The 21,739-nt window shown below is 43.1% G+C and overlaps 1 protein-coding gene across 1 annotated transcript in view; it reads right to left on the reverse strand.

Moving 5' to 3' along the window:
• LOC126269980 (fibrillin-3-like) overlaps positions 1-21,739 on the reverse strand; it is a 737,299-nt gene that overhangs the window by 58,073 nt on the left and 657,487 nt on the right. Inside the window, exons 15-17 of the mRNA XM_049974034.1 lie at positions 14,989-15,128; positions 14,724-14,829; positions 7,017-7,159 (exon numbers count right to left, since the gene is read on the reverse strand). Coding sequence (XP_049829991.1) covers positions 7,017-7,159; positions 14,724-14,829; positions 14,989-15,128 — 389 coding nt within the window. The remainder of the gene's footprint in view (positions 1-7,016; positions 7,160-14,723; positions 14,830-14,988; positions 15,129-21,739) is intronic.

Here is a 21,739-nt window from a genome sequence, read left to right on the forward strand (position 1 = left end):
TCCGAACGATCTCGCTTGATGAGAGACCTGGCGACCTTCCTGGCCAAGGTAGGATTTTTCGAACACGAACACGAGTGGTAGAAACTCTCGCCGTATGCGGGGTGGGCATTATTTGATGAAATGTAAGCCCAGGATGACTTGCCATGAAGGGCAAGAAAACGGGACGCAGATTTCGTTCACATACTGCCGGCTGGTGTGGCCGATTGGTTCTAGGCGATTCAGTCTGGAACTGCGCGACTGCTGCGGCCGCAGGTTCAAATCCTGTCTCGGGCATGAATGTGTGTGATGTCTTAGGTTAGTTAGGTTTAAGTCGTTCTAAATTCTAGGAGACTGGTGACCTCACATGTTAAGTCCCATAGTGCTCAGAGCCATTTCGTCCAGATACCGATCTGCTGTTAGGGTGCCGCGGATGACAACCAAAGGGATTGTGCTGTGAAATGAAGTAGCACTCCAGACTATCACTCCTGGTTGTTGGGTGGGCGACAGTCGGTTTGGTATGACACGGCTGTCGGAGGTGCCTCCTGACAAGTCTTCGCTTACAGTCGGGGTCAGTTCGAAGGAGAACTCATCACTGAAGACTGTTCCACACCAGTTAATGAGACTCGAGGCCTAATGTGCTCGACACAACTACAAACGGGCTTGGTGGTATACAAAAGTGAACGGCAGTAGGCGCAAGAAGTCTTTGTGACCACTGAAACACCAGTTGCACGTCGGATCGATTATAATTTTGGATCCGCGGCCTTGATTTTCCTTCTTGACGCTCTATACGGCCATGGTTCTGCGAGCCGTAGTTACTGCCCAACTGACTACATGGAATGAAATTCGGGAAACGTTATACATTAATATCGTCATGTCCCCTGTTTATTATACTCACCAGCTGCGCGGTAGCATTACGCTGCACCGTCAGCCAGTCATCCATAGCCTGCCAAAGTTTACCATGTTGCATTTTCCGTCAACAGTTGCATGAGTATCAATTTGTGACCAATTAGAAAAATCCTATGTTGTGCATTCTTTTTCTTTGTGTCAGAGCGTAAATAACACAATTTGACTTACTGAAGGTATTCAGTATAGTAATGTGTAGAAAATTTAGGGGTATGCTCGGTGCCAAATTTAGTACTCATAGCAGACGGCCATCTCTGCGCATGGAAAATGGCTCTATTCCAGGTGGGCACCACATCGAATTGGGCGTGCGTGGCACATACTGGTATGTCGTTCCATGGTCTTTAACTCTATCACCTACCATTCATCGTAGTGGCTGGCATATGGTGGCATGCCAATCTGTCAGAAATCAATGAGAAGATGTTTGCCACGTGTTGCAGATATGGAGAATATGCTGACCTATGTGCCTAGGTAGGTCTTGATAACGCGGGCAATATGTGGTCTTGCGATATTTTGTTGGAAGATAACATCATGAAGGCCTGAAAGCTGGTCAGAACCACCAGCCTTGTGACATAAGAAAATTAAGGCCCACTGTCAAAATAAAAGCCTTTGTGAACCGGAGATAATAGTGCTGTGTACCCGATGATATGCCCTGCCATACCGTCTGGAGCTGAGCCCATTTGATCATGACGAATAAAACCTGGCGGCATTCGGTTCTCGGAGCCTTCACGGACGGATACGTCCAAATTTATGCAGTTCTCAGAATTGGGACACATGAAAACACGATGAGGTGCCATTCCTGTACGCAGTGTAGTCGAAAACCTTCTCTGTCAAGCGAGGCTGTAACAGTGGTTGTTATGCTGACAATCTGGGTACGTGTCTGGATGCAAAAAAGCCATTTCCTGACTCAAGCTATTGAAATGACTGCGTGATCATGCACGGCCTAGGGAATATTATGTCTGTCCTAGCGGGCGCTAGCCACATTGGGACTGTGAGATCCCTCATGGCGTTGACTATAGCCCACATAACCCATCGATTCAAAGTCCGGATGACAGTTCTAGGATAACGATCATCTTGGAACGACAGCCTATAGTCTCGGTGGGCCACATGCCAGACGCTGTCGAATTCGATACCTACAATGATTGGACAGCAGTACGAAAACAACGCGAGAAATGCATGTTGAACATAAACGCAGATGCTAGCTAAGACTGCAGGTGGCGCTGTTGTATTTGAACACGAACGGCACCTCTCCAATATCCTCAGCAAAAGTGCCAGTTATGACCAAGCAGCGTTCTGAGTACTTTTGAATGCATTATATCAGAGGTGAGTGAATTCGAACGAGAGAAAATTGTTGGTGTTCTTGTTATGGTAGTTACTTCCGTAACCAAGGGGTCCGAAATGTTTGGTGTTTCAAGATTTATACCGCATACAGGCAAAGCATGTGAACGTCATGCTTTAGGACACAACGCGAAAAGAAGTGTCTGTTGATAGTGACAGACGGTTATTAAAGGGGATTGTGACGAAAAGTATGGTGATGGCAGACGCAAAGGTAAACTGCAGCTCTGAATGTCGTACTCGCTAACTATCTCAGTGACAAAACAACACAAAGGGATCTCCAAAAGCAGGGAATTGCAGGATGAACTGGAATTCCAAAACCACTCATTAGTGATGCAAACGCCCGTAACTCAGATATTCGATACCGAAGCCATAAAACGTGGACTATGGAGCAATGCAAGGAAGTTATTTGCTGGCCTGAGATTTGTTTCACACTGCTACCAAATTCTGACCGAGATTACGTCCCTACAGGACGAGCGTCCGGTGATGATTTGGGAAGCCATATCATGGTATTGCATGGGCTGGGTAGTTACTCTGGAAAGTCACATTACCACCAAGACTTATGTGACAATTTGGGATGGTAACATCCATTGCATGGTACAGTGTTTGTTCCCCAGTGGAGCTGCTCTGTTCCAAGGCGACAGGGCCACTGTTCACACAGCTCAAATCGTCCAGGATTGATTTTCTGAGCACAAAGATGAACTGTCGCATCTCTCGGGACCACCAGTCACCAGATTTCAATATTGTTCAGCCTCTGGCATCTATTTTTAGAGAAGCGTACGTGATTGCTATCCACCTCCATCACCGTTACCTATGCTTGCCAGTATTTTACAGGAGCCATGATGACCACAAAGGACGACTGGTAGCTGTTTTGAATGCTAGCTGGTTTCCTTCACTGTATTGGACATGGCAATGTGTTGTGTTTTTGGTATTTCCATATTTTTGTCCACTACCTGTACATTGGGCAGTTGCGATGAAATTCTACTTACTTGCATATCCTCTTCAGGCTATTTTAACAACCGTTATATGCCATCCTCATGGTGTTGCAGTTTTTTAACGAACAACAGTGCACATAAACAATGCATGTTAGATCCTTATACACTTGACAAATTCATATAGTTCATACAAATGTGTTACTGTCTTTGCCAAACAGACTTTAGATTAACGATGTGAGATTATTAACATATTCGTGTTTATAATTATACCACACTGGTTGCTTAGGTACACAGTTTCAACTAATGACAACAAAGTGCTCTTCTGTTTCAGAATTTAAAAAAAAAATACCTCTGTACTTGACTGAGAATAATCGTATCGTAGACGATACAGCCTGCCTTCCTGGAACTGAACTTATTTACCCAGCTAGTAGTACGGGGGCCTACAGTTTAACAAGGACTGTGGGACACGGTGGAAATCGGCTTATTTCTCATTAACAAATCACAAGCTGAAGCTGACGTGACACAGAAAAAAAACATCCTAACCTCAATTGGGGTAGAATCCGGAAATTTTAGATTTGTATCGCTGCTCGTTTGCACTGAACTTCCAGCCCGTCTCAATGCCATAGTACTCTCTTAAATTGATGTATTTCATTATTGAAGTGGACGGATAGGTCACCAATGTATATAATTGAGGACATTTTAGAAGTTCACTGTAAATGTATTTGAATGTTAATGTTTTTTCTTTTTTTGAGTAGTTACAGAGTTACAGTACAACGTCTACGAAGATTTTTTGGCAGGGGAATCGGTTATAGACGTGGCTAAACGCTAACAAAAGATTGTACGCTTTTTTATACAACTTCTCAAAGAAACACACTTAGGAGTACGAGACTTCTATTTTAAAACTTCCTGGCAGATTACAACTATGGACGGAATCGGTACAACATGGTGGAGCAAAAGAAGACTGGGAAAAAGTTAAATCTCGTGTACATATACAGCAGAAAAGAAAACTGGGAAAACGTGACCCAAAAATAAGAGGACATGGTTTATAGCAGATATTATTTAATTTGTCGAAAATAGAAGGCTGTGGAAAAGTGCAAATGATGAACAAGAGAAAACTGAATGCAGAAGACTAAGGAATTTAATCAGTAGAAAAGTTAGGAAAGCAAAAGAAAGTTTTTTTGGGGAGGTGCGCAGAACATTGGAAGAGAATATGCTAAATTCAAGAACTGATACAGCCTACAGAACAGCAAATAATTTTTTTAAGGAATTAGGGTGTATTAGAACATACAGAGAGGAAAATGCTTTTTGTCTAAGACGTGGTGAAGAGATGGAAAGAATACATTGAGGAATTGTATGACGAAACAGCTTTATCGGAGTATGTAATAAGAAAATAAGAGGAAGAATTTGAGAAAGCTCTTAAAGCAATGGGTGCTGTTGACATTCCTGCAGAACTGATCAAGAATGTTGGTGACAAAAGTCAGGCGAATGATGTAATTTAGCAGTACTGCGCAAAGACTCTATTACTTGGGTAGTGATTAAACAAGCGACGCTATCCTCTACAAATAGGTTAAATGGTAACAACCACGACTTAAATGTCCTACTTATTCCCGTTAAATCTCCATCCGATACTTAAGGCATTACAATAATTATGTTAAATCTGTGTTTCAGGAATTTTTGAGGAGAGTGTAGAAGTAGAAAGTGCTGTAATTGAAAGGACACTGATATTTCCTTGTTTTATTTCCTAATCAGTGTTTAACAGATGCACGAGTCGGTCGCGAGTATCTGCTTCTCAAGTGCTTAACCTGATGTTACGAAACAGACTTGGAGCCATACGGAAGCATTATCTTCTACTCATCTCCTAATATGAGCACCCATGTTATTTCATTTTCCATCTGGTGAACATCGTTAACCTCTCTTGTTGACGCCAGGCACATTTTCAACATGTAGAGCTACGAACTTACAAGATTACACTATTAGTACTGGAATTAACAAAAATGGGATGAACACATGAAATTATCATTATGGAAAGCGAATAGAAGACTTAACTTTCATCGGAGGATTCTGTGAGAGTATGGTACATCTGTAAACAAACCGCATATGACACCGTCTCTAGAATTTTAGAATCCTTATTAAGTAGTCGTGGCGGCAGACTTCAAAATAATTCATAAACGCTTGCAACGCTGGTAATCAATAGATTTTCCCGATACGAAAGTGTAACGTCAATTATAAGGGAACGTAAATGGAAATGTGAGTAAAGTCTTGTGAGTGATAGGCCATGTCAGTTGACTGAATACACCAGAGCACGCGATATGACGCCAGAAGGAAAGAAGGCAAATCGTCGAGTTTCTATAAGAAGAAAACGACGCTGCTTAATGAAGAGAAAACTTAAATTTTATTGATAAAGGACGAGAAAGTCTACAGATCTACTTAAATGGTAGTCTTTGATGAAATCCTCGGTTGTTCCTGAAAAATCCTATTAGTGGAATCTCCATAAGTGGCCTTCCAGGAATACTGTGCCAAAATTCCGTTGCTTCCATTGCACATCGTCGGCAGAGGTGGTAAGAATGAAACTACAGAGTTAGCGTGAGTGGCTGATACGGATTATGAACAAAACGTCGATAATGTTGGCACGAGACGCCCTCTGACGCGCACTGTAGAGTGGCATGGAGAGTGTATAGGTACCTGTACTCGACCCCACGTCCTTGGCGTAGCAAAATACACAATTGTACGGTATTAGTGCTAGGATGACGACAGTGTATCTGTATCTCGATAGCTGTTTGCGAAACGTGTGGATAGTGCAAAGAGCACCTGGAACTTTAGTAGGCAGCAAATATTTTTCTTAGGCTTAGAAGAGCTTTTATTTATGCTGTGCAATTTTCAATGCATACTGTATAGATTTCTGGTACTTTGGAGTTCTCTACTCGCTCGAATGAATAGCCTTATGTTACGTAGTAGCACTTAGTGTCAGAGTGATATTTATACTATAGAAAGTCTACTATAAGCGGTAAGTATAATTTTGCCAGATTGCGTTACACTTTATAATAAACAAATCTTTGTGTTAATAAAAAAATATTTTCATTACAAGAAATCTCTCTGCAGCTGTCGTCATTAGGAGTTAAAGACAATTTACTGGGTGGGATTTCACTACCTAATCCATACCTAAAATCTATTAATAACCCTGAATTTCATTTTCATGTACAGGGTGATTCCGTAATGATGTTACAAACTTTCAGGGACGATGGAGAAGGGCAATTATCAGTTTAAGGGTCCCTGATCCGGAAACTACCGAGTCGGAAGTTATAAGTCAAAATCTTTCTGGTACCTCTGATAGTAGACCTCTTCTTCGTCAAGCTCTCTGCTTTCCATATTTTGGAAGGAGTAGTATCAATCAAAACAAGAAATAATTGTGAGGTAAATTTGGGCTCTAGTGTGCATACCTTAAGAGCTACGAACACTTTTTCAGAGAAGAGATGTTTTTCTCAGTAGCAAAAGTTAACAGGTGGTTGTATGCCTTAAGGTATGCACTTTAGAGCCCATGTTTACCCTTCGTTTTGTTCTTGTGTTGGACTATACCACATCCATCCAAATCCTGGAAAGCGAAGCTTACAGTAGAAGAGGTCAAATGTCAGATGCATCAGAACGGTTTTCGCTTATACCCTCCGCACGAGAGCTGCTTACTTCGAATTGATACATTACCCTTCTGCTCCATCCCTGAAAGTTAGTCGCATCATTACTGAATCACCGTTACTGTATTTACAATGTGACGTCAGATGGTCGCAGGAAAGTACCCGGACACCCTTGAGAGGTGTCGCACGGTTAGAGCAATGAGGAGGCCTGGTGGACCAACCCTGTGAACGGGCAGCGTACCACGACATGTCCTTGCGTCGGTGTCCAGCACGAAGTCGTCGCTGCAGACGCACAGGAAGCTGCCCGGCGTGTTGACGCAGTCCATGTTGCAGCCGCCGTTCCTCTCCGTGCACTCGTTCACGTCCTCGCACACCGTCCGGTTCCTGGTCAGCAGAATGGCCATGTGTTAGGCAAAAATAATAACCAGAGTAAGGCAATAAGGCGTTGCTGGTAGAAAGGATGGAAATAAAATATCTGTACCCGCAAAGGAGAACAGTTATCAGTGTATGTGAGCGCTAGAAACGATGCTAATTGACGAAAGAGTCACAAAAGTACACGTATAGAACCATGACTCCCCTTAAAATGGACTAATCTGATGAAATGTAAGAATTCAGTCGTTGACAACGTACATTTAACATTTTGCAAGTGTGAGCTGCCCTGCGCTTATAAGACATTACTGTGACCTAAAACTGTGTGCAAATTGAATGATTCTCTCCATATCGCACATACCACTGGGCAAACCTTACATAAAAAAGGTGTGGGGATCGCTGGGCCCCGAGTCCATCGTTATCGCTGTGTTCTACGAGGGTTGCCCAGAAAGTAATGCACAACTTTTCTTTTCTTCCACAATTATGTTTTGAACGTAATGAGAATTACACACTCGAGAGAATGCTGTTTCATCTACACACCCCATTTTTCCACGCCACCTCCATCCCGTTATATGGCCATCCTCCAGCCCTTGTCCTGGTGGCGGCGGCAGTGCTTCACTGTGAGAATCAACTCCTCTTCATCCTCAAAATGTCTTCCACGAACCGCATCTTTTAATGGCCCGCAGGCCGGAGTGGCCGAGCGGTTCTAGGCGCTACAGTCTGGAACTGCGCGGCCGCTACGGAGCAGGTTCGAATCCTGCCTCGGGCATGGATGTGTGTGATGTCCTTAGGTTAGTTAGGTTTAAGTAGTTCTAGGTGACTGATGACCTCAGATGTTAAGTCCCATAGTGTTCAGAGGCATTTGAACCATTTTTTTAATGGCTCAACCAAATGGAAGCTCCATGCAACATGTTACGTGTGGCAGCTATGGATGGTATTCCCGACCGCTGCAAATCATGGAGCTCCGCCGAATCGCCTACTGATGACCTCAACCTCCGTGCCCAGAGAGTGAATGTACTTCTGTAGACAGCAGATGCTCCATAGACTTTCCACAAGCATTTGTGAATATTCCCCACGTTTCTTCCTCTGCAGTGAGAAATTCAATCATGGCACGTTGCTTTGTAGCGTATATTGCATACAGACGCCATTTTGAAACTGTCGGAAGTGGCGCAAACTTGGCGCGCTCACTCTGGAGGCTTAAAATAATGGACGACTAAGGTTTCGCATTCGTAGCATTGCTTTCGCGCGGGAAAAATGCGGTGAATTACTTTCTGGCCAACCCTCGCATGTCTGTCAAAACAAAACAGAAAATAATTTAAAGAGGAATCGCGAACTCCATGACGACGATTCGTTAGCGATGAATCAAGGCACTGCTCTCAAATATATGGAGTACGTGTCAGATAAAATAGTTTCACATTGACTACTGCATTTCTTCTCCCTCCGTCGGTTCCCTCTCCCACCCCGACTCCGTTTTTCCTCTCCTCCCCCATTTTTTCCCCTCATCTGTCCAGGTCCCCCCTCATCTGCCCTCAGGTGTGGTGTGTCATCTTCGTGCCGACTTTTTAGTGCAGTGTTGCCAGTGAGTGTTAAGTGTTGTGCGTCTTTTCCGAAGTGTTGCTAACGGAAATCATACTGTCGCTGGGTGTGATTTTTATATCTCTTGCAAACAGAAACCAGACTGTCGCCGTGTTTTTTTAATTGCCTGTCTACTATTTTACCTGTCTGCTTCATGTGTATTTTATTAGCATCGCCAACCCTTTGTTTTATGTTTTAACTTTCCACAATATTCCGCCGTCTTACAATATAGGTCACCATTTTATCGCCTGGTTTTATTGTTTATTATCTTTCCTTATGCTTTAAAAATTCTGTAGGCAAACTGAGGATCTCCTTGATTGAGAAGTAGCGGCTCCGGTCTCGGAAACTGACATACGACCGGGAGAGCGGTGTGCTGACCACATGCCCGTCCACATCCGCATCCTGTGGCGGCCATAGCCTGAGGATGACAAGGCGGCCGGTCGCTATCGTTCGGGAGGGGAGAGTTTTTGAATGAAACCGAAAACAGGGCAAAAACACAGTGCCAACAGATGGCTCTGAACAGCAACACGTCAGTGACGTCGCGTGAGAGCCGTGTGTAAAACGAGCTGTAGTGAGACAGGGAGCCAGGTCATCCCTAGCCTGGCCGGATCTAAAGCATACATCGTTTGGTGAGGACCGCGCGCTGAGCCGCCACGTCCCTCACGCTTGGCCTTCCTAGCCCCCGGACCCCAATCTGTGTTATTAGTGTCATTTTTGGTTGTGGGGTTACCTGAAGTTGCAGGTCTACCGCGATCATTAGCCCACATTAGGGATTCTAAAAGGCAGCATCCGACATCAGTTTCTCACCATACCCTGATCTGCTGTGCAGTGCTGTTCACAACCTTGTTCCTAAACTATTCTTGATAAAGGGCGGCCGACATGTTGAAAATTTACTATAAAGAACACTGTCTTCACTAAAAATCAATTGCTACGCTAATTATTGCTTTTGTGTCATATGAAATGCATCTGTTGGTCACTTCGTGCACTACTTCTTGGTTTCATTAAATTTCAAGTCCTTTCCAGCAAGTGTCAAATTTTACGTCTCTACCTACAGTGTTACGTCCGAGAACAGAATTTTCAAATGTTAACGGACTTTTGGATCACCCTGTGTAAATAAAAGTTTCAGTGCTGTACTATAAAAACGCGATGATCGGGATCCGTGAGTTTGAAGCCTCCCAAACGGCTTCATTTGCGAAATATTTGATAGTTGTACTAGTTAAGGTGCTGAGTCGAAGATAGAAATAGATACCGTCGTGGCAATGTAAAACGTTCAAATAGTTCAGTCGCTCAGCGAGACAGTGCAAAGCAGTGGCGGTCGTGGATAATCCTTATAACAGTAAATTTGGCGACATATCATTATTATCTACGGGTTGCTTAATCTGGAAAATGTGCTCTTGCAGGAAATGTCCACTGTTCCACCCACAGTACACGCGGATACATTTAAGCAGTCATCTGTCAAGTGTAACGAGCCCATCAACTAGATCACTTACGGTTAGGAAAAAAAATTGTGGTCTGACAAATAATTTAAGTATGTGAACGAGGTTGCTTGTGTTTGGAGATATTCACTGCAATACTGTGGATCAATTTCGCACGGTAGTACGGTTTGGGAACCCTGTTTGAGCGTATTTATTATAAGAAATTTCGCCACGCCATGTTCGCTTAAACACTTTTTGTACTCAGAACCACAATATTTTTTTTTCCCCCTTTCGGTGCACTTAATCAGCTACCTTCTTTTTGAGAAATAGCGACGACATCTCTCAGGGTGTTTAAGCAACTTGGCAATTCGTAACCATACAACTCACGGATACTTTGAAGAACCAAGTGTGGTTTTTCAGGCTGTTTTACCCTTCAGCGTCAGGGAGTGTATATCTGATCACTCGATTTATTTCCCAGATCTCCATCGATAATGAAGACTGCGAAGTACAGGATGAATGCTGTACCAAAGGATGACTGTCACTACACATAATGCCACCACCACACTGAAGCGCTGCGACATAAAGTAGGTGGACAGGTGACCATAATTCCGTATACTTCCCTTATACGTTTAATAAACCCAGTCTGAATAAACCGATTAAAATCTGTTGAGTAATGGCAATTGAGTAATGGCAACTTATCTGCCAACAGACGAGAACCTAAAATACAAAACAGTTAACACAAGAGGCGTCCAGTAAATATTGCAACGTTTTTCTTTTTTTTCCTCGCCCAGTTTCGACTGGAAAATTGCGGGATTTGTTGTGGGACGTCAGCAGCCATAGTTGCATGTTGTTCCGACAGGTGACAGCGTTTTACGTAGCCATTGAGTTTCTTTTGACGAAAAACCAGAGCATCGCAGACACTCATAGACGCTTGCAGAATATCTACGGAAAGACCTGTAAGTACACAAAAGCACGGAGAGTCATTGGGCGAGGCGCCTTTCGTCGTCGCAACAAGGTCACGCAAACCTTTTCCATCTCCTGCGTGACTCCTGTAATGTCGGAACATGCGTACAGTCTCATTCAAGGTAATCGACAGATTATTACCAAGACACCTCGCTGCCCAATTGGACATCTCTGTTGATAGTGCTGACGCACTAGTCTCTCAGCTCAGTTTTTCGAAGGGGTTCCTCGTTACCTAACACAAGACTTTCCATCTGTTTGGCCCAATGAAGGATGCACTCTGCGGGCAGCAGTACATGGATGATGAGGTTATTGATGCAGCAAGACTTTGACTCCAACGTCGACCAGTAACATAGCGAAGGCTGTCGCACTGAACGAAAATTGTGTTGAAAAATAGGATTTTGTGGCCAAAGGAGAAGCGAATGATGAGGTATATTGAAATTCCGAATAAAACCAACCTGCTTTGAGAAAAAAAGAGTGTAACATTACTTATTGAACGTCCCTCGTGAAACTTATCATCCGCGCAAACTTATGTAGCGATTTGATTGATCTAAAAAATTACGCAGACTCTAAATAAATATTTTCATAATGGCATCAGCGTGAATTTTACTACAGAAAAATGCTTCCTAATCGCTAAAATGGACTGTGATCTCGTTTTCAAGATTTTTAAGATCTGAAACATGTATTGTCTTTATTTCTGTCACTAACTGAAAAAAGAAACAAAAACAGATGAAGAACTGTAGACGGTTGCGTGATGCATGACGTGTAAGAACCTTCCCAAGGTTAATTAGTACGACGTAAGTGTCTTTTACTTAGAGGACGGGGAGGTATGCAGTCAGGGCGTGATGGGAAGGTGGCCATGTGGACGGCCTAAAAGAGCTTCGAGAATGTTCTAGAACATTCTTAGTAGGTGGCCTTCCAGTATACAGAAGTTTAAAATACGCAGTAAACCTGAGATGACACCATTCAGCCAAGTAAGAGGACTCGTCAGTTTGACACGAGTGGGGCTGCAAAAGAAAATAGCACGGCAAAAAATTATTATTTTTCCTACTGTTAAGATCAGAATAAAACTTGTAATACTCTCTTGTGGAAGGTGACGTGTCTGAAGTCTATGAAAGACGCTAGAAATATCTGAAGTGGTATCAGACGCTGACGGGTGTCACCGCAACTTTACTGGGTCTTTTAAACTTCCGGAGACCGGGAGGCCAGCTACTAATTTTTTAGAAGACTCTAGAAGCTCTTAGAGATCTTCCTCATGGACGCCTTCCGGTCATGCCCTGACGCCGTGTCTCTGCTTCCTACATGTATGCGCTTCTTGCGTCATACTCTGCATTCCGTCGCCGTGATGAAGACTACTACAAAATTTATTTTCCGGACGCTTCCTAGCATTATGAAGTCTAGCAGATTTAGATTAAATTTTGGGAACTGAGGGAACCGCACAACAGTTGCTAAATCAACAGAAATTTTCTTGCTGACATGACCGTCTTGGGAATACTCAAGTTCCATTACCTGGTGTATACTGTAACGATCAAAAGAATGTGTTGCAAAACTGGGGCAAGTAATCCTCAAAACATTAAAAATGTAACAGATGAACAACTGCACCCACTTAAGAACATCTAAAAGAATCAGTAAAATGGAAGACGGTATGTTACACTCAGTTGTCGTTATGGAACAAAAGTTCCGTGTCTGAAGTATATGCACTGTGATTTTCCCACTCTTCCGGTTTAAAACGTTCCACCTGTCATAGCTCTAGTTTATACTGCGTCTTCGTCACGAGTGATGCACGCCCTCACTATTCACGCCCAACTATTATGTACTAGTCACGGTTTTCCTGTTCTTGTGGCCGGTTGGGTAGCAAGGGAACTGTCCACGTAATCTATGTAAATGTTTCTACATGATGTGTTCCCTTTCCTTTTCTATCGCATCTCACAATCTCTGTCATTCAGTTGACTCTTGTCGTCTCGTCCTAATAATTTTTTTATAAATACCTGGATTTCTCCTTTTGTACTTCAGACATGGATCGTTTGTTCCGAGACAGCTTTGGTGAGGAAGAGGACCTCACTCAGTTAAGTGTTTTTTATGTGAGTAACGTTCCGCCTTCTTTTTAATGACTCGTTTAGATGTTCTTACACGCGTATAGTTGCTTATCCTTTGTATTATCGATTTGTTGAGGATTACTCGCTCTTGTTTTGTTACTAATTTTTTGATCATTGTAGTTCACAGCAGATGATAGAGTTTCATTATTCAGAAACTGGTCTTGTCAGCAATAAAAATTTTGTTGATTTAGTAATTGTTGTGTTGTTCCTTCAGTTAAAAAAATGAAATTGTGTAGTTGCGGCTGCCCTACAAGAAGAACTCTTTGTTACATTAAACTAATTACGAGACTACCTTCGGCGTTACACATTCAATGGTTACATCAAACAAAACAGATAACTGTCACTTGTCATCTGGATGGATCGAAATGATTATAACATTTATTTTAGAATGGAATTAACATTAAGAGAATGAAAATAACGGGACTGCTACATACAGGTTGTTATCTGTAAGCCACACACCTTATGAAGGGCACAGACCAGAACGAAGAGTAATTGTTAGCGCGAATGGAATCTACCTAAGATGTTACGTGTCGCCAGTCGAACCACGAAAAAAAAAGGTTTAATACTCTGTTTCTTTACAAAGTACACTGGGAACAAGTGTTTTCGGTTCCATTTTCGTTGACTTTCTCAGTGTCTACCATTTTGTTCAACGATGTTAGAAACTCCAGTTCACAAAGAGTATTGAATTTCATTCCTCGAAACAGACCAATCTAGATTGCATACACCATACACAAAGACCAGAGGCACTACAGAAATGTGTTCGTATTCTTGAAATAATTTATCAGTTCGTTCTTAAACTCTCTGCTGCCTGTGGCTCATTTCGAATGATTCACTATTGTCCGGTGCACCCGTACCCTGGTGTTTTATGCTTTTGTACTGCATGTTACTGATTCGTGATATGGTCTATCCCGATAGGGAGGATAAAGTAATACTACTTTGTTTTTCAGTTTGATTCATGATACTCTCGAATTTTGACCAACATTTTCACATTTGTAAAACCGTGATTATTCACCTAGTTGATAATTATTTATCGTTTTACGTAGATTTCCGCTACAAACATTATCTACGAGTCAAGCACGTTACAAATAGTAGATTATATTTTTCATACGCATACTGATTCATTTAGAGCCACTTATAAGTTTTTGTTTGAATACTAAACATCAGGGACTGTCACAAAATTTTAACTTTTGAAATGTTGTCCTAGATATTTCACTGGAACCACTGTCTTCTCTATGTGGTATATTATTACGTGTGGTTGTTCGTCTATGTTTCTATAGGCCAATGCAAATTTTTGTTTAGCTAAGAGCTCATCAACTTTTGGAATGACACTATGTCGTGGCAGTGACACAGTGTTTTAAACTAAAAAAGTACTATCCACATTTAAGTCGATGGCATGGAATCAGAGAGCTACATATCAACACCACAACATTTGTGGCATAGAAAAATACTTTTCTCAGTGAATGATAGACAAAAAAATATAATAGTGCAACACGAAATATATTTCAATAGCAAGGAAGATAGTCGTTGACTCACCTAGCACTAGGTCTGAAGCCCTTGGGGCAGACGCAGTGGAAGGAACCCGGAGAATTCACACACAAGTAGCTGCAACCACCGTTGTTTATCTCACACTCGTCCACGTCTGAAACAGCAGTCACATAGGGCATAACTTTTCTAATAGCGTGACGTCCCGTCCAGCAACAAAACAAATGTGTATCACTTAATCATATCAATGGAAAATGAACGTAGAATATCAAAGAGAAAAGACGCATTGCAAGATGCCAAGGAGTGCGAGTCTGACCGACACAGGCGTCTCCACGTTGCCGGAAGCCGGTCTTGCAAGCACAGGTGAAGGACCCCAGAGTGTTGACGCACAGCTGCTGGCATCCGTGGTTCGAGGACAGGCACTCGTCCACGTCTTCGCAAGTGCGACCGTCAGACCTGCGAACAGTAAAAAGAAGACCGTGTCAATCTTCCAGCGTTGCCCTTTTTATTTTTCATGAAACAACTTCACACAGAATTCTAAATTATGAAACAATTCAGATTTAAGGCACTGCTATACGTGATGAAGATCGAAACAAAATTGAGGAAACGAATCAAAAATAGTAAAATGAGATGCTAGAAAACACTGAAAATTAGTAGAATATAGCGCAATCAGTGTCTCCTTTCTTTAAACGAGAAACCCATACACGAACAGAATATTATCCCTAAGTTTTTCACAGCAGATGTGATACGGCACGTTATAGGCATTTGGTGACAGGTTTCCAGTTTGCGCAGCAATCGCCGACATAGTGTAGCTGAGGCGAAATAAGGGGGACCAGACCGCATTCGCTGAGGCAGATGGAAATCAGCCTAAAAACCATCCACAAACTGGACGCCTCACCGGACCTCGACACAAGTCCGCCGGGTGGATTCGTGCCGGGGACCACGCGCTCCTTCCCACTCCGGAAAGCCGAGCGTTAGACCGCACGGCTAACCGGGCACTCACCTCATGCATTACTAACCAGCGAAAAACTACACTGAAGGAAAAGAAATTACTATGCCTGAAGAGACGACTCGATTTCGACCCGATGACAGCACATGCCACCTGGGGGATAGCACATTTACTGATAATGGTTTCGCCAGCCGGGGTGGCCGAGCGGTTCTAGGCACTACAGTCTGGAACCGTGCGACCGCTACGGTCGCAGGTTCGAATCCTGCCTCGGGCATGGATGTTTGTGATGTCCTTAGGTTATTTAGGTTTTAGTAGTTCTAAGTTCAAAGTTCTATGGGACTGATGATCTCAGCAGTTGAGTCACACAGTGCTCAGAGCCAGTTGAACCATTTGTTAATGGTTTCAACGTCGTCCACCAACAGAGAGGGTAGTGGTGTAGCTACCAGAGCGCCATCATTGTCTACCTTCTAAGAGGGAATCTTCTGAGCCAGAAAGCTCAGTTTGGTGTACACGTCAGCAGCAACCAGGAATCCTCACCACAGAGAAGCACTCGTGCTTCCTACACCCAAATGAGCCCGACTGAATGGGGTCAAACTATGGTCTTCCGAATTGCGGCATGGCCCTTGGGAAGAATTGCTACACAAGTTGGACGTGCCACCTCAGCTGTGCAATGATACTGGTATCAGTGGTCACTTGAACGTTCTCACACCGATAGACCAGGTTCTGGACGTCCAAGCAGCATAAGGTTCCCGTCAGGATCGTCGTATTATTAAGGGCAGCAATGGTAGTCCGCTCACCTAGCACAGCAGAGGCAAGAGGACTTGTGAGCCTAAACGTGTCAACACGAACTGTTGCGAACCGATTATTAGTAGGGGGAATACAGACACGCACATCTCTTGCCCGTCTTTCTCTCACGCCACTTGCCACGACTGGTGACGTAGGAGGGTCGCTTGGAAGACGGAATGGAACGCTATTCTGCCTGCACGCAAGTGATGGAAGTTTGAGCGAACGATTTCGACCTGGTGAGCACTGTCTTGTAGAATTCGTTGATCCAACATCCACTGGCCCCACTCCAGACCTTATGGTCTGGTGTGAGATAAACTGCAACTCTCGTTCACGTTTGGTATATCTGCAGGGAGCGCTAAACAGCACTCGGTAAGTGCAGAATGTTGTTAGACGCATACTTTTACACTTCTTTCAACAAGAAGCTGTTGTGTTGCTCCAAAAGAGTAATGCTCATCCACAAAATTCGCGTGAAACTCAACGTGCTGTGCAAGAGGTGCAAGCAACATCCCTGGCCAGCACCATCTCCGGATTTGTCTCCAATTCAGCAAGTATGGGATATGATGGGACGAGAAGTGACTTGTGCGACTGGTCAGCCAAGAATTTTTACAAAACTACGGGAACAGGGAGAATAGCCGTGGCTTAATATAACCAACGACAGTACTAGCAATCTATAAAATCGTCTGGCTGACACATTCAACACCTACATTGCCCACCGTGGAGGCTTCTTCAAACACTAACATTGGTGTTTCAGCAAGGGTCGACATCTGGAATTTCAGAACTGTTTGTACAACTGCTCTGTAAATGTAATCGTTTCAGATCTTCCATAAGCGCTGTTACAACAATAAATCTTGAGCGAATCCTCTAGAAGGGTATACTATTTTCTTCCGACAGTGTATATGCCTATGTCAGAGGGTAGAATGTCAGAAGCTTGAACATGGTAGGGAAGCAAGAAAATCTGAGAAGGGAAATCCAAAGGTTCAATCTAGAGACATTAGTTGTCAGTGAAGTGAAATTGTAAGAAGAAGAGGACTTTTAGTCAGACGAATATATGTTAATATTAACAGCAGCAAAAAGTGGTGTAACTGTAATAGGATTCGTTATCAACAAGAAGATAGGGCACAGAGTGAGTTACTGTTAACAGTTCAGTGGTACCAAAATCGACAGCAAACCAACACCGACAAGGATAGATCGGGTATGCGTGCCAACGACGCAAGCTGATAGTGAAGTGATATAGGAAGTATATGAGGATATTGAAAGGGTAATACCGTACGTAAAGGTAGATGAAAATCTAACAGTCATGGAGGACTGGAATACGATGGTAGTGAAGGAGTAGAAGAAGAGGTTACAGATTAATATGGGCTTAGGAGAAGGAATGAGAGAGGAGAAAGACTGAGTTCTGTAACAAATTTCAGTTAGTAATAGCGAATACTCTTCACTTAAAACTTCTGGGCTGATAGGCCGTGGTCGTCTCCTGACGTTTCGTCTCCGACTGCAGGAGACATTCTTGGAGGTAAAGCGGCGAACTGCGAAGAGAACTTGAGGAAGCGCTGATTATATAGGCAGTACAGAAGGCGCCACTGTCTATCACGTGGCGTCGGCTATGAGATTGTCTCTGGTAATGCCAACATCCTCTATTGAAAATAATCGATCATCACGCTTGCGGTGCAACGCTGACATCCAAATTTTATCCAGTTTAATACCTTCGTCATTCCTGTTAAAATTACGATGTTTATCAATCTCGATAGCCTATCTATACAAGCGTACATAATAATCCACTAAGGTGTTAAACTGGATAAAATTAGGATGTCGGCGTTGCACCGCAAGCGTGACGATCGATTACTTTCAATAGAGAATGTTGGCATTACCAGAAACAATTTCATAGCCGACGCCATGTGATCGACAGTGGCGCCCTCTGACCTGCCTATATAATCAGCGCTTCCTCGACTTCTCTTCGCAGTTCGCCGCTTTACCTCCGAGGATGTCTCCCGCAGTTGGAGACGAAACGTCAGGAGAGAGTTTTATACTTCGACCACGGCCTATCAGCTCGGAAGTTTTAAGTGAAGACAATACCGGCCGTGCAGCTTACATTGTATGAGCGAATACTCTGTTCAAGAATCACAAGAGGAGGAGGTACCCTTCGGAAAGACTGAGTGATACTGGAAGATTGCAGTTTGATTACGTCATGGTCAGACAGAGATTTGAAAATCAGGTACTGAATTGTAAGATGTACCCAGGAGCAGATAAAGATTCAGATCACAATGTAGTAGTGATGAAAAGTGGGCTGAAGGTCAAGAGATTAGTCAGGAAGAATCAAAACACAAAGAAGTGGGATAAGGAAGTATCAAGGAATGATTAGATGCGCCTGAAGTTCTCTAAGACCGTAGATACATTAACAAGGAATAGGTCAGTAGGCAGTGCAGTTGAAGAGGAATTGATATCTCTAAAAAGGGCAGTCACTAAAGTTGGAAAACGAAACATACGTACAAAAATGGCGAGTGCGAAGATACCACGGGTAACAGAGGAAATACTTCAATTCATCGATGAAAGAAGGAAGTACAAAAATCTTCAAGGAAATTCAGGAATTCAGAAATACATGTCGCTGGGGAATGAAATAAATAGGAAGTACCAGAAAGCTAAGAAGAAATGTCTGCATGAAAAATGTGAAGAAATCGGAAAAGAAATGATTGTCGAAAGGACTGACTCAGCATATGAGGAAGCCAAAACAACCTTCGGTGAAATTAAAAGCAAAGGTGGTAACGTTAAGAGTGCCACGAGAATTCCACTGTTAAATGCAGAGGAAAGAGCAGGTACGTGAACACAGTAGACTGAAGGCCTCTATAAGGGGGGAGATTTGACTGATACAAAATAAAAGAAACATCAGTCGATTTGGAAGAGGTAGGGGATCCAGTATAGAAATCATAATTTGAGAGAGCTTTGGAGGATTCAAGATCAAATAAGTCTGAAGGGATAGAAAATATTCCATCAGAATTTCTAAAATCATAGGGCGAAGTGGCAACATAACTACTATCCACGTTGGTGTTTAGAATGTACGAGTATGTCTGGTGACATACCATCTGACTTTCGGAAAAATGTCATCAGTTTCGAAGACTGCAAGAGCTGACAACTGCGAGAATTAAAAGACTGTTAGCTTAACAGCTCATGGATCCAAGTTGCTGACAAGAATAATATACAGAAGAATGGAGGAAAATTGTGGATGTGTTGGAGGTCAATAAGTTTGGCTTAAGGAAAGAAAGAGGAACCCGAAAGGCAATTCTGATGTTGCCGTTGATAATGAAAGTAAGAATAAAGAACAATCTAGACACGTTCATTGGATCTGTCGACCTGGAAAAAGCGTTAGACAGTGTAGAATTGGGCAACATGTTCGAAATTATGAGAAAAATTGGGCTAAGCTTTAAGAAGAGACGGGTAATACACAATATGTAAAAGAGCCATGAAGGGCTAATGAGAGTGGACGACCAGGAAAGTGGAAGGTGAAAGGGTATGGATTAAACGATTCGCTGATGACATGGTTATCCTGAGGGAAAGAGAAGATGATCTGTTAAGTCGAATGAAGAGTCTAATGAATGCAGAATATGGATTGAGAGCAAATGGAAGAAAGACAGAAGTAATGAGAACTACCACAAATGAGAAAGCGAGTAACTTCACATCAGGATTGATGGTCACGAAGGAGATGAAGTTAAGGAATTCTACAACATAGGCAGCAAAATAAGGAATGAAGGACGAAGCAAGGAGTACATCAAAAGCAGATTAGCACTGGAAAAAAGGGCATTCTTGGCCAAGATAAGTCTACTAGTATCAAACATAGGCCTTAATTTGAAGAAGAAATTCCTGAGAATGTAAGTTTGGAGCACAGCGTTGTATGGTAGTGAAACATGGACTACGGGAAACCCGGAAGACAAGAGAATCGAAGCATTTGAGATGTTCTTCTACAGATGAATGTTGAGAATTAGGTGGACTGATACGGCCGGAATATATAGGAGGTTCTGCGCAGAGCTGGATAGGAAAGAAATATGTGGAAAACACTGATATGGAGAAGCGACAAGATGACAGGCCATCTATTAAGCCATCAGGGAATGAATTGCATGGTGATGGAAGGAGGTGTAGAGGAGAAAATATGTAGCGAAACATAGAGATTGGAATATATCCAGCAAATAATTGAGGACATAGGTTGCAAGTGATACTCAGAGATGAAGAGATTAACACAGGAGAGGAATTCGTTGTGGGCATCATCAAAACAGTCAGATGAATGATGACTGCGAGAGGAAGGATCGTCGAACACGATCTCATTCAGTTACTAGGGTGGAAGCATTTCAGAAATGGTTAATTTTGTAAACTATTTGCCTGGCGACGTTGTTAATGTACACTGAGCGTGGTAAACTAGCATAATTCAAAACTATCCCCAAAGTAACTCTGGTGCAGCACGGGCCATTGATGACAGGGGTCAACGACGGCAGCGGAGATGTGTACAGGTGAATAGACGTGCAACTGTTGAGCAACTGACCGCCCAGTCAAACCAAGTGACTATTAACAATGTCCCCTCAATGACCGTTCAGAGACTGCCGCTGCGCATGGGTTCAAATGGTTGACATGGCTCTAAGCACTATGGGACTTAACATCTGAGGTCATTACTCCCCTAGACTTAGAACTACTTAAACCTAACTAACCTAAGGACATCACACACATCCATGCCCGAGTCAGGATTCCAACCTGCGACCGTAGCAGCAGCGCGGTTCCGGACTGAAGCTCCGAGAACCACTCGGTCACATATGCTGCGCATAGGCCTCCGCACATGCCACCTTTTCAAGCATCGGCTGTTCATCGACGACGAAGGCTGGAATCTGGATGTTAGTACGGAAAGTGGCTGTCCAGTCAACGGAATCAGATTAATCACGTTTTATGCTCCATCGGACAGGTGCATACACGATGCAACAATCGTCGGAAGCGTTCAGGACGGAGGAGGGACCGTTATGTTCTAGAATATGTTTTTGTGGATTTTCCTAGGTGATATCGTTATTATGTAAGGCACACTGGGTCAACACATGTTTGCATCTTTCGTTGGAGCTCGCGTCCACTCCTACATGCAGTCTGTTTTTTTCCTCAGCATCACACCGTCTACCATCGGAACAATGCAACGTGTCGTACAGCCTGCAATGTATGTGAATGGTACGAAGAACCCCAGCATTAGTTTACTGGACTCGCCCAGCTGCCAAATTTCCAAAATTTACACCCAGTTAAAAATCTGAGGGAGCAACTCTATCGAGCTGTTCGCGCCATGAATTCTCAACCGAGAAATTTAGATTAGCTGGCCACG

Source organism: Schistocerca gregaria, chromosome 1 (assembly GCF_023897955.1).
Source record: "Schistocerca gregaria isolate iqSchGreg1 chromosome 1, iqSchGreg1.2, whole genome shotgun sequence".
Taxonomy (NCBI): Eukaryota; Metazoa; Arthropoda; class Insecta; order Orthoptera; family Acrididae; genus Schistocerca; species Schistocerca gregaria.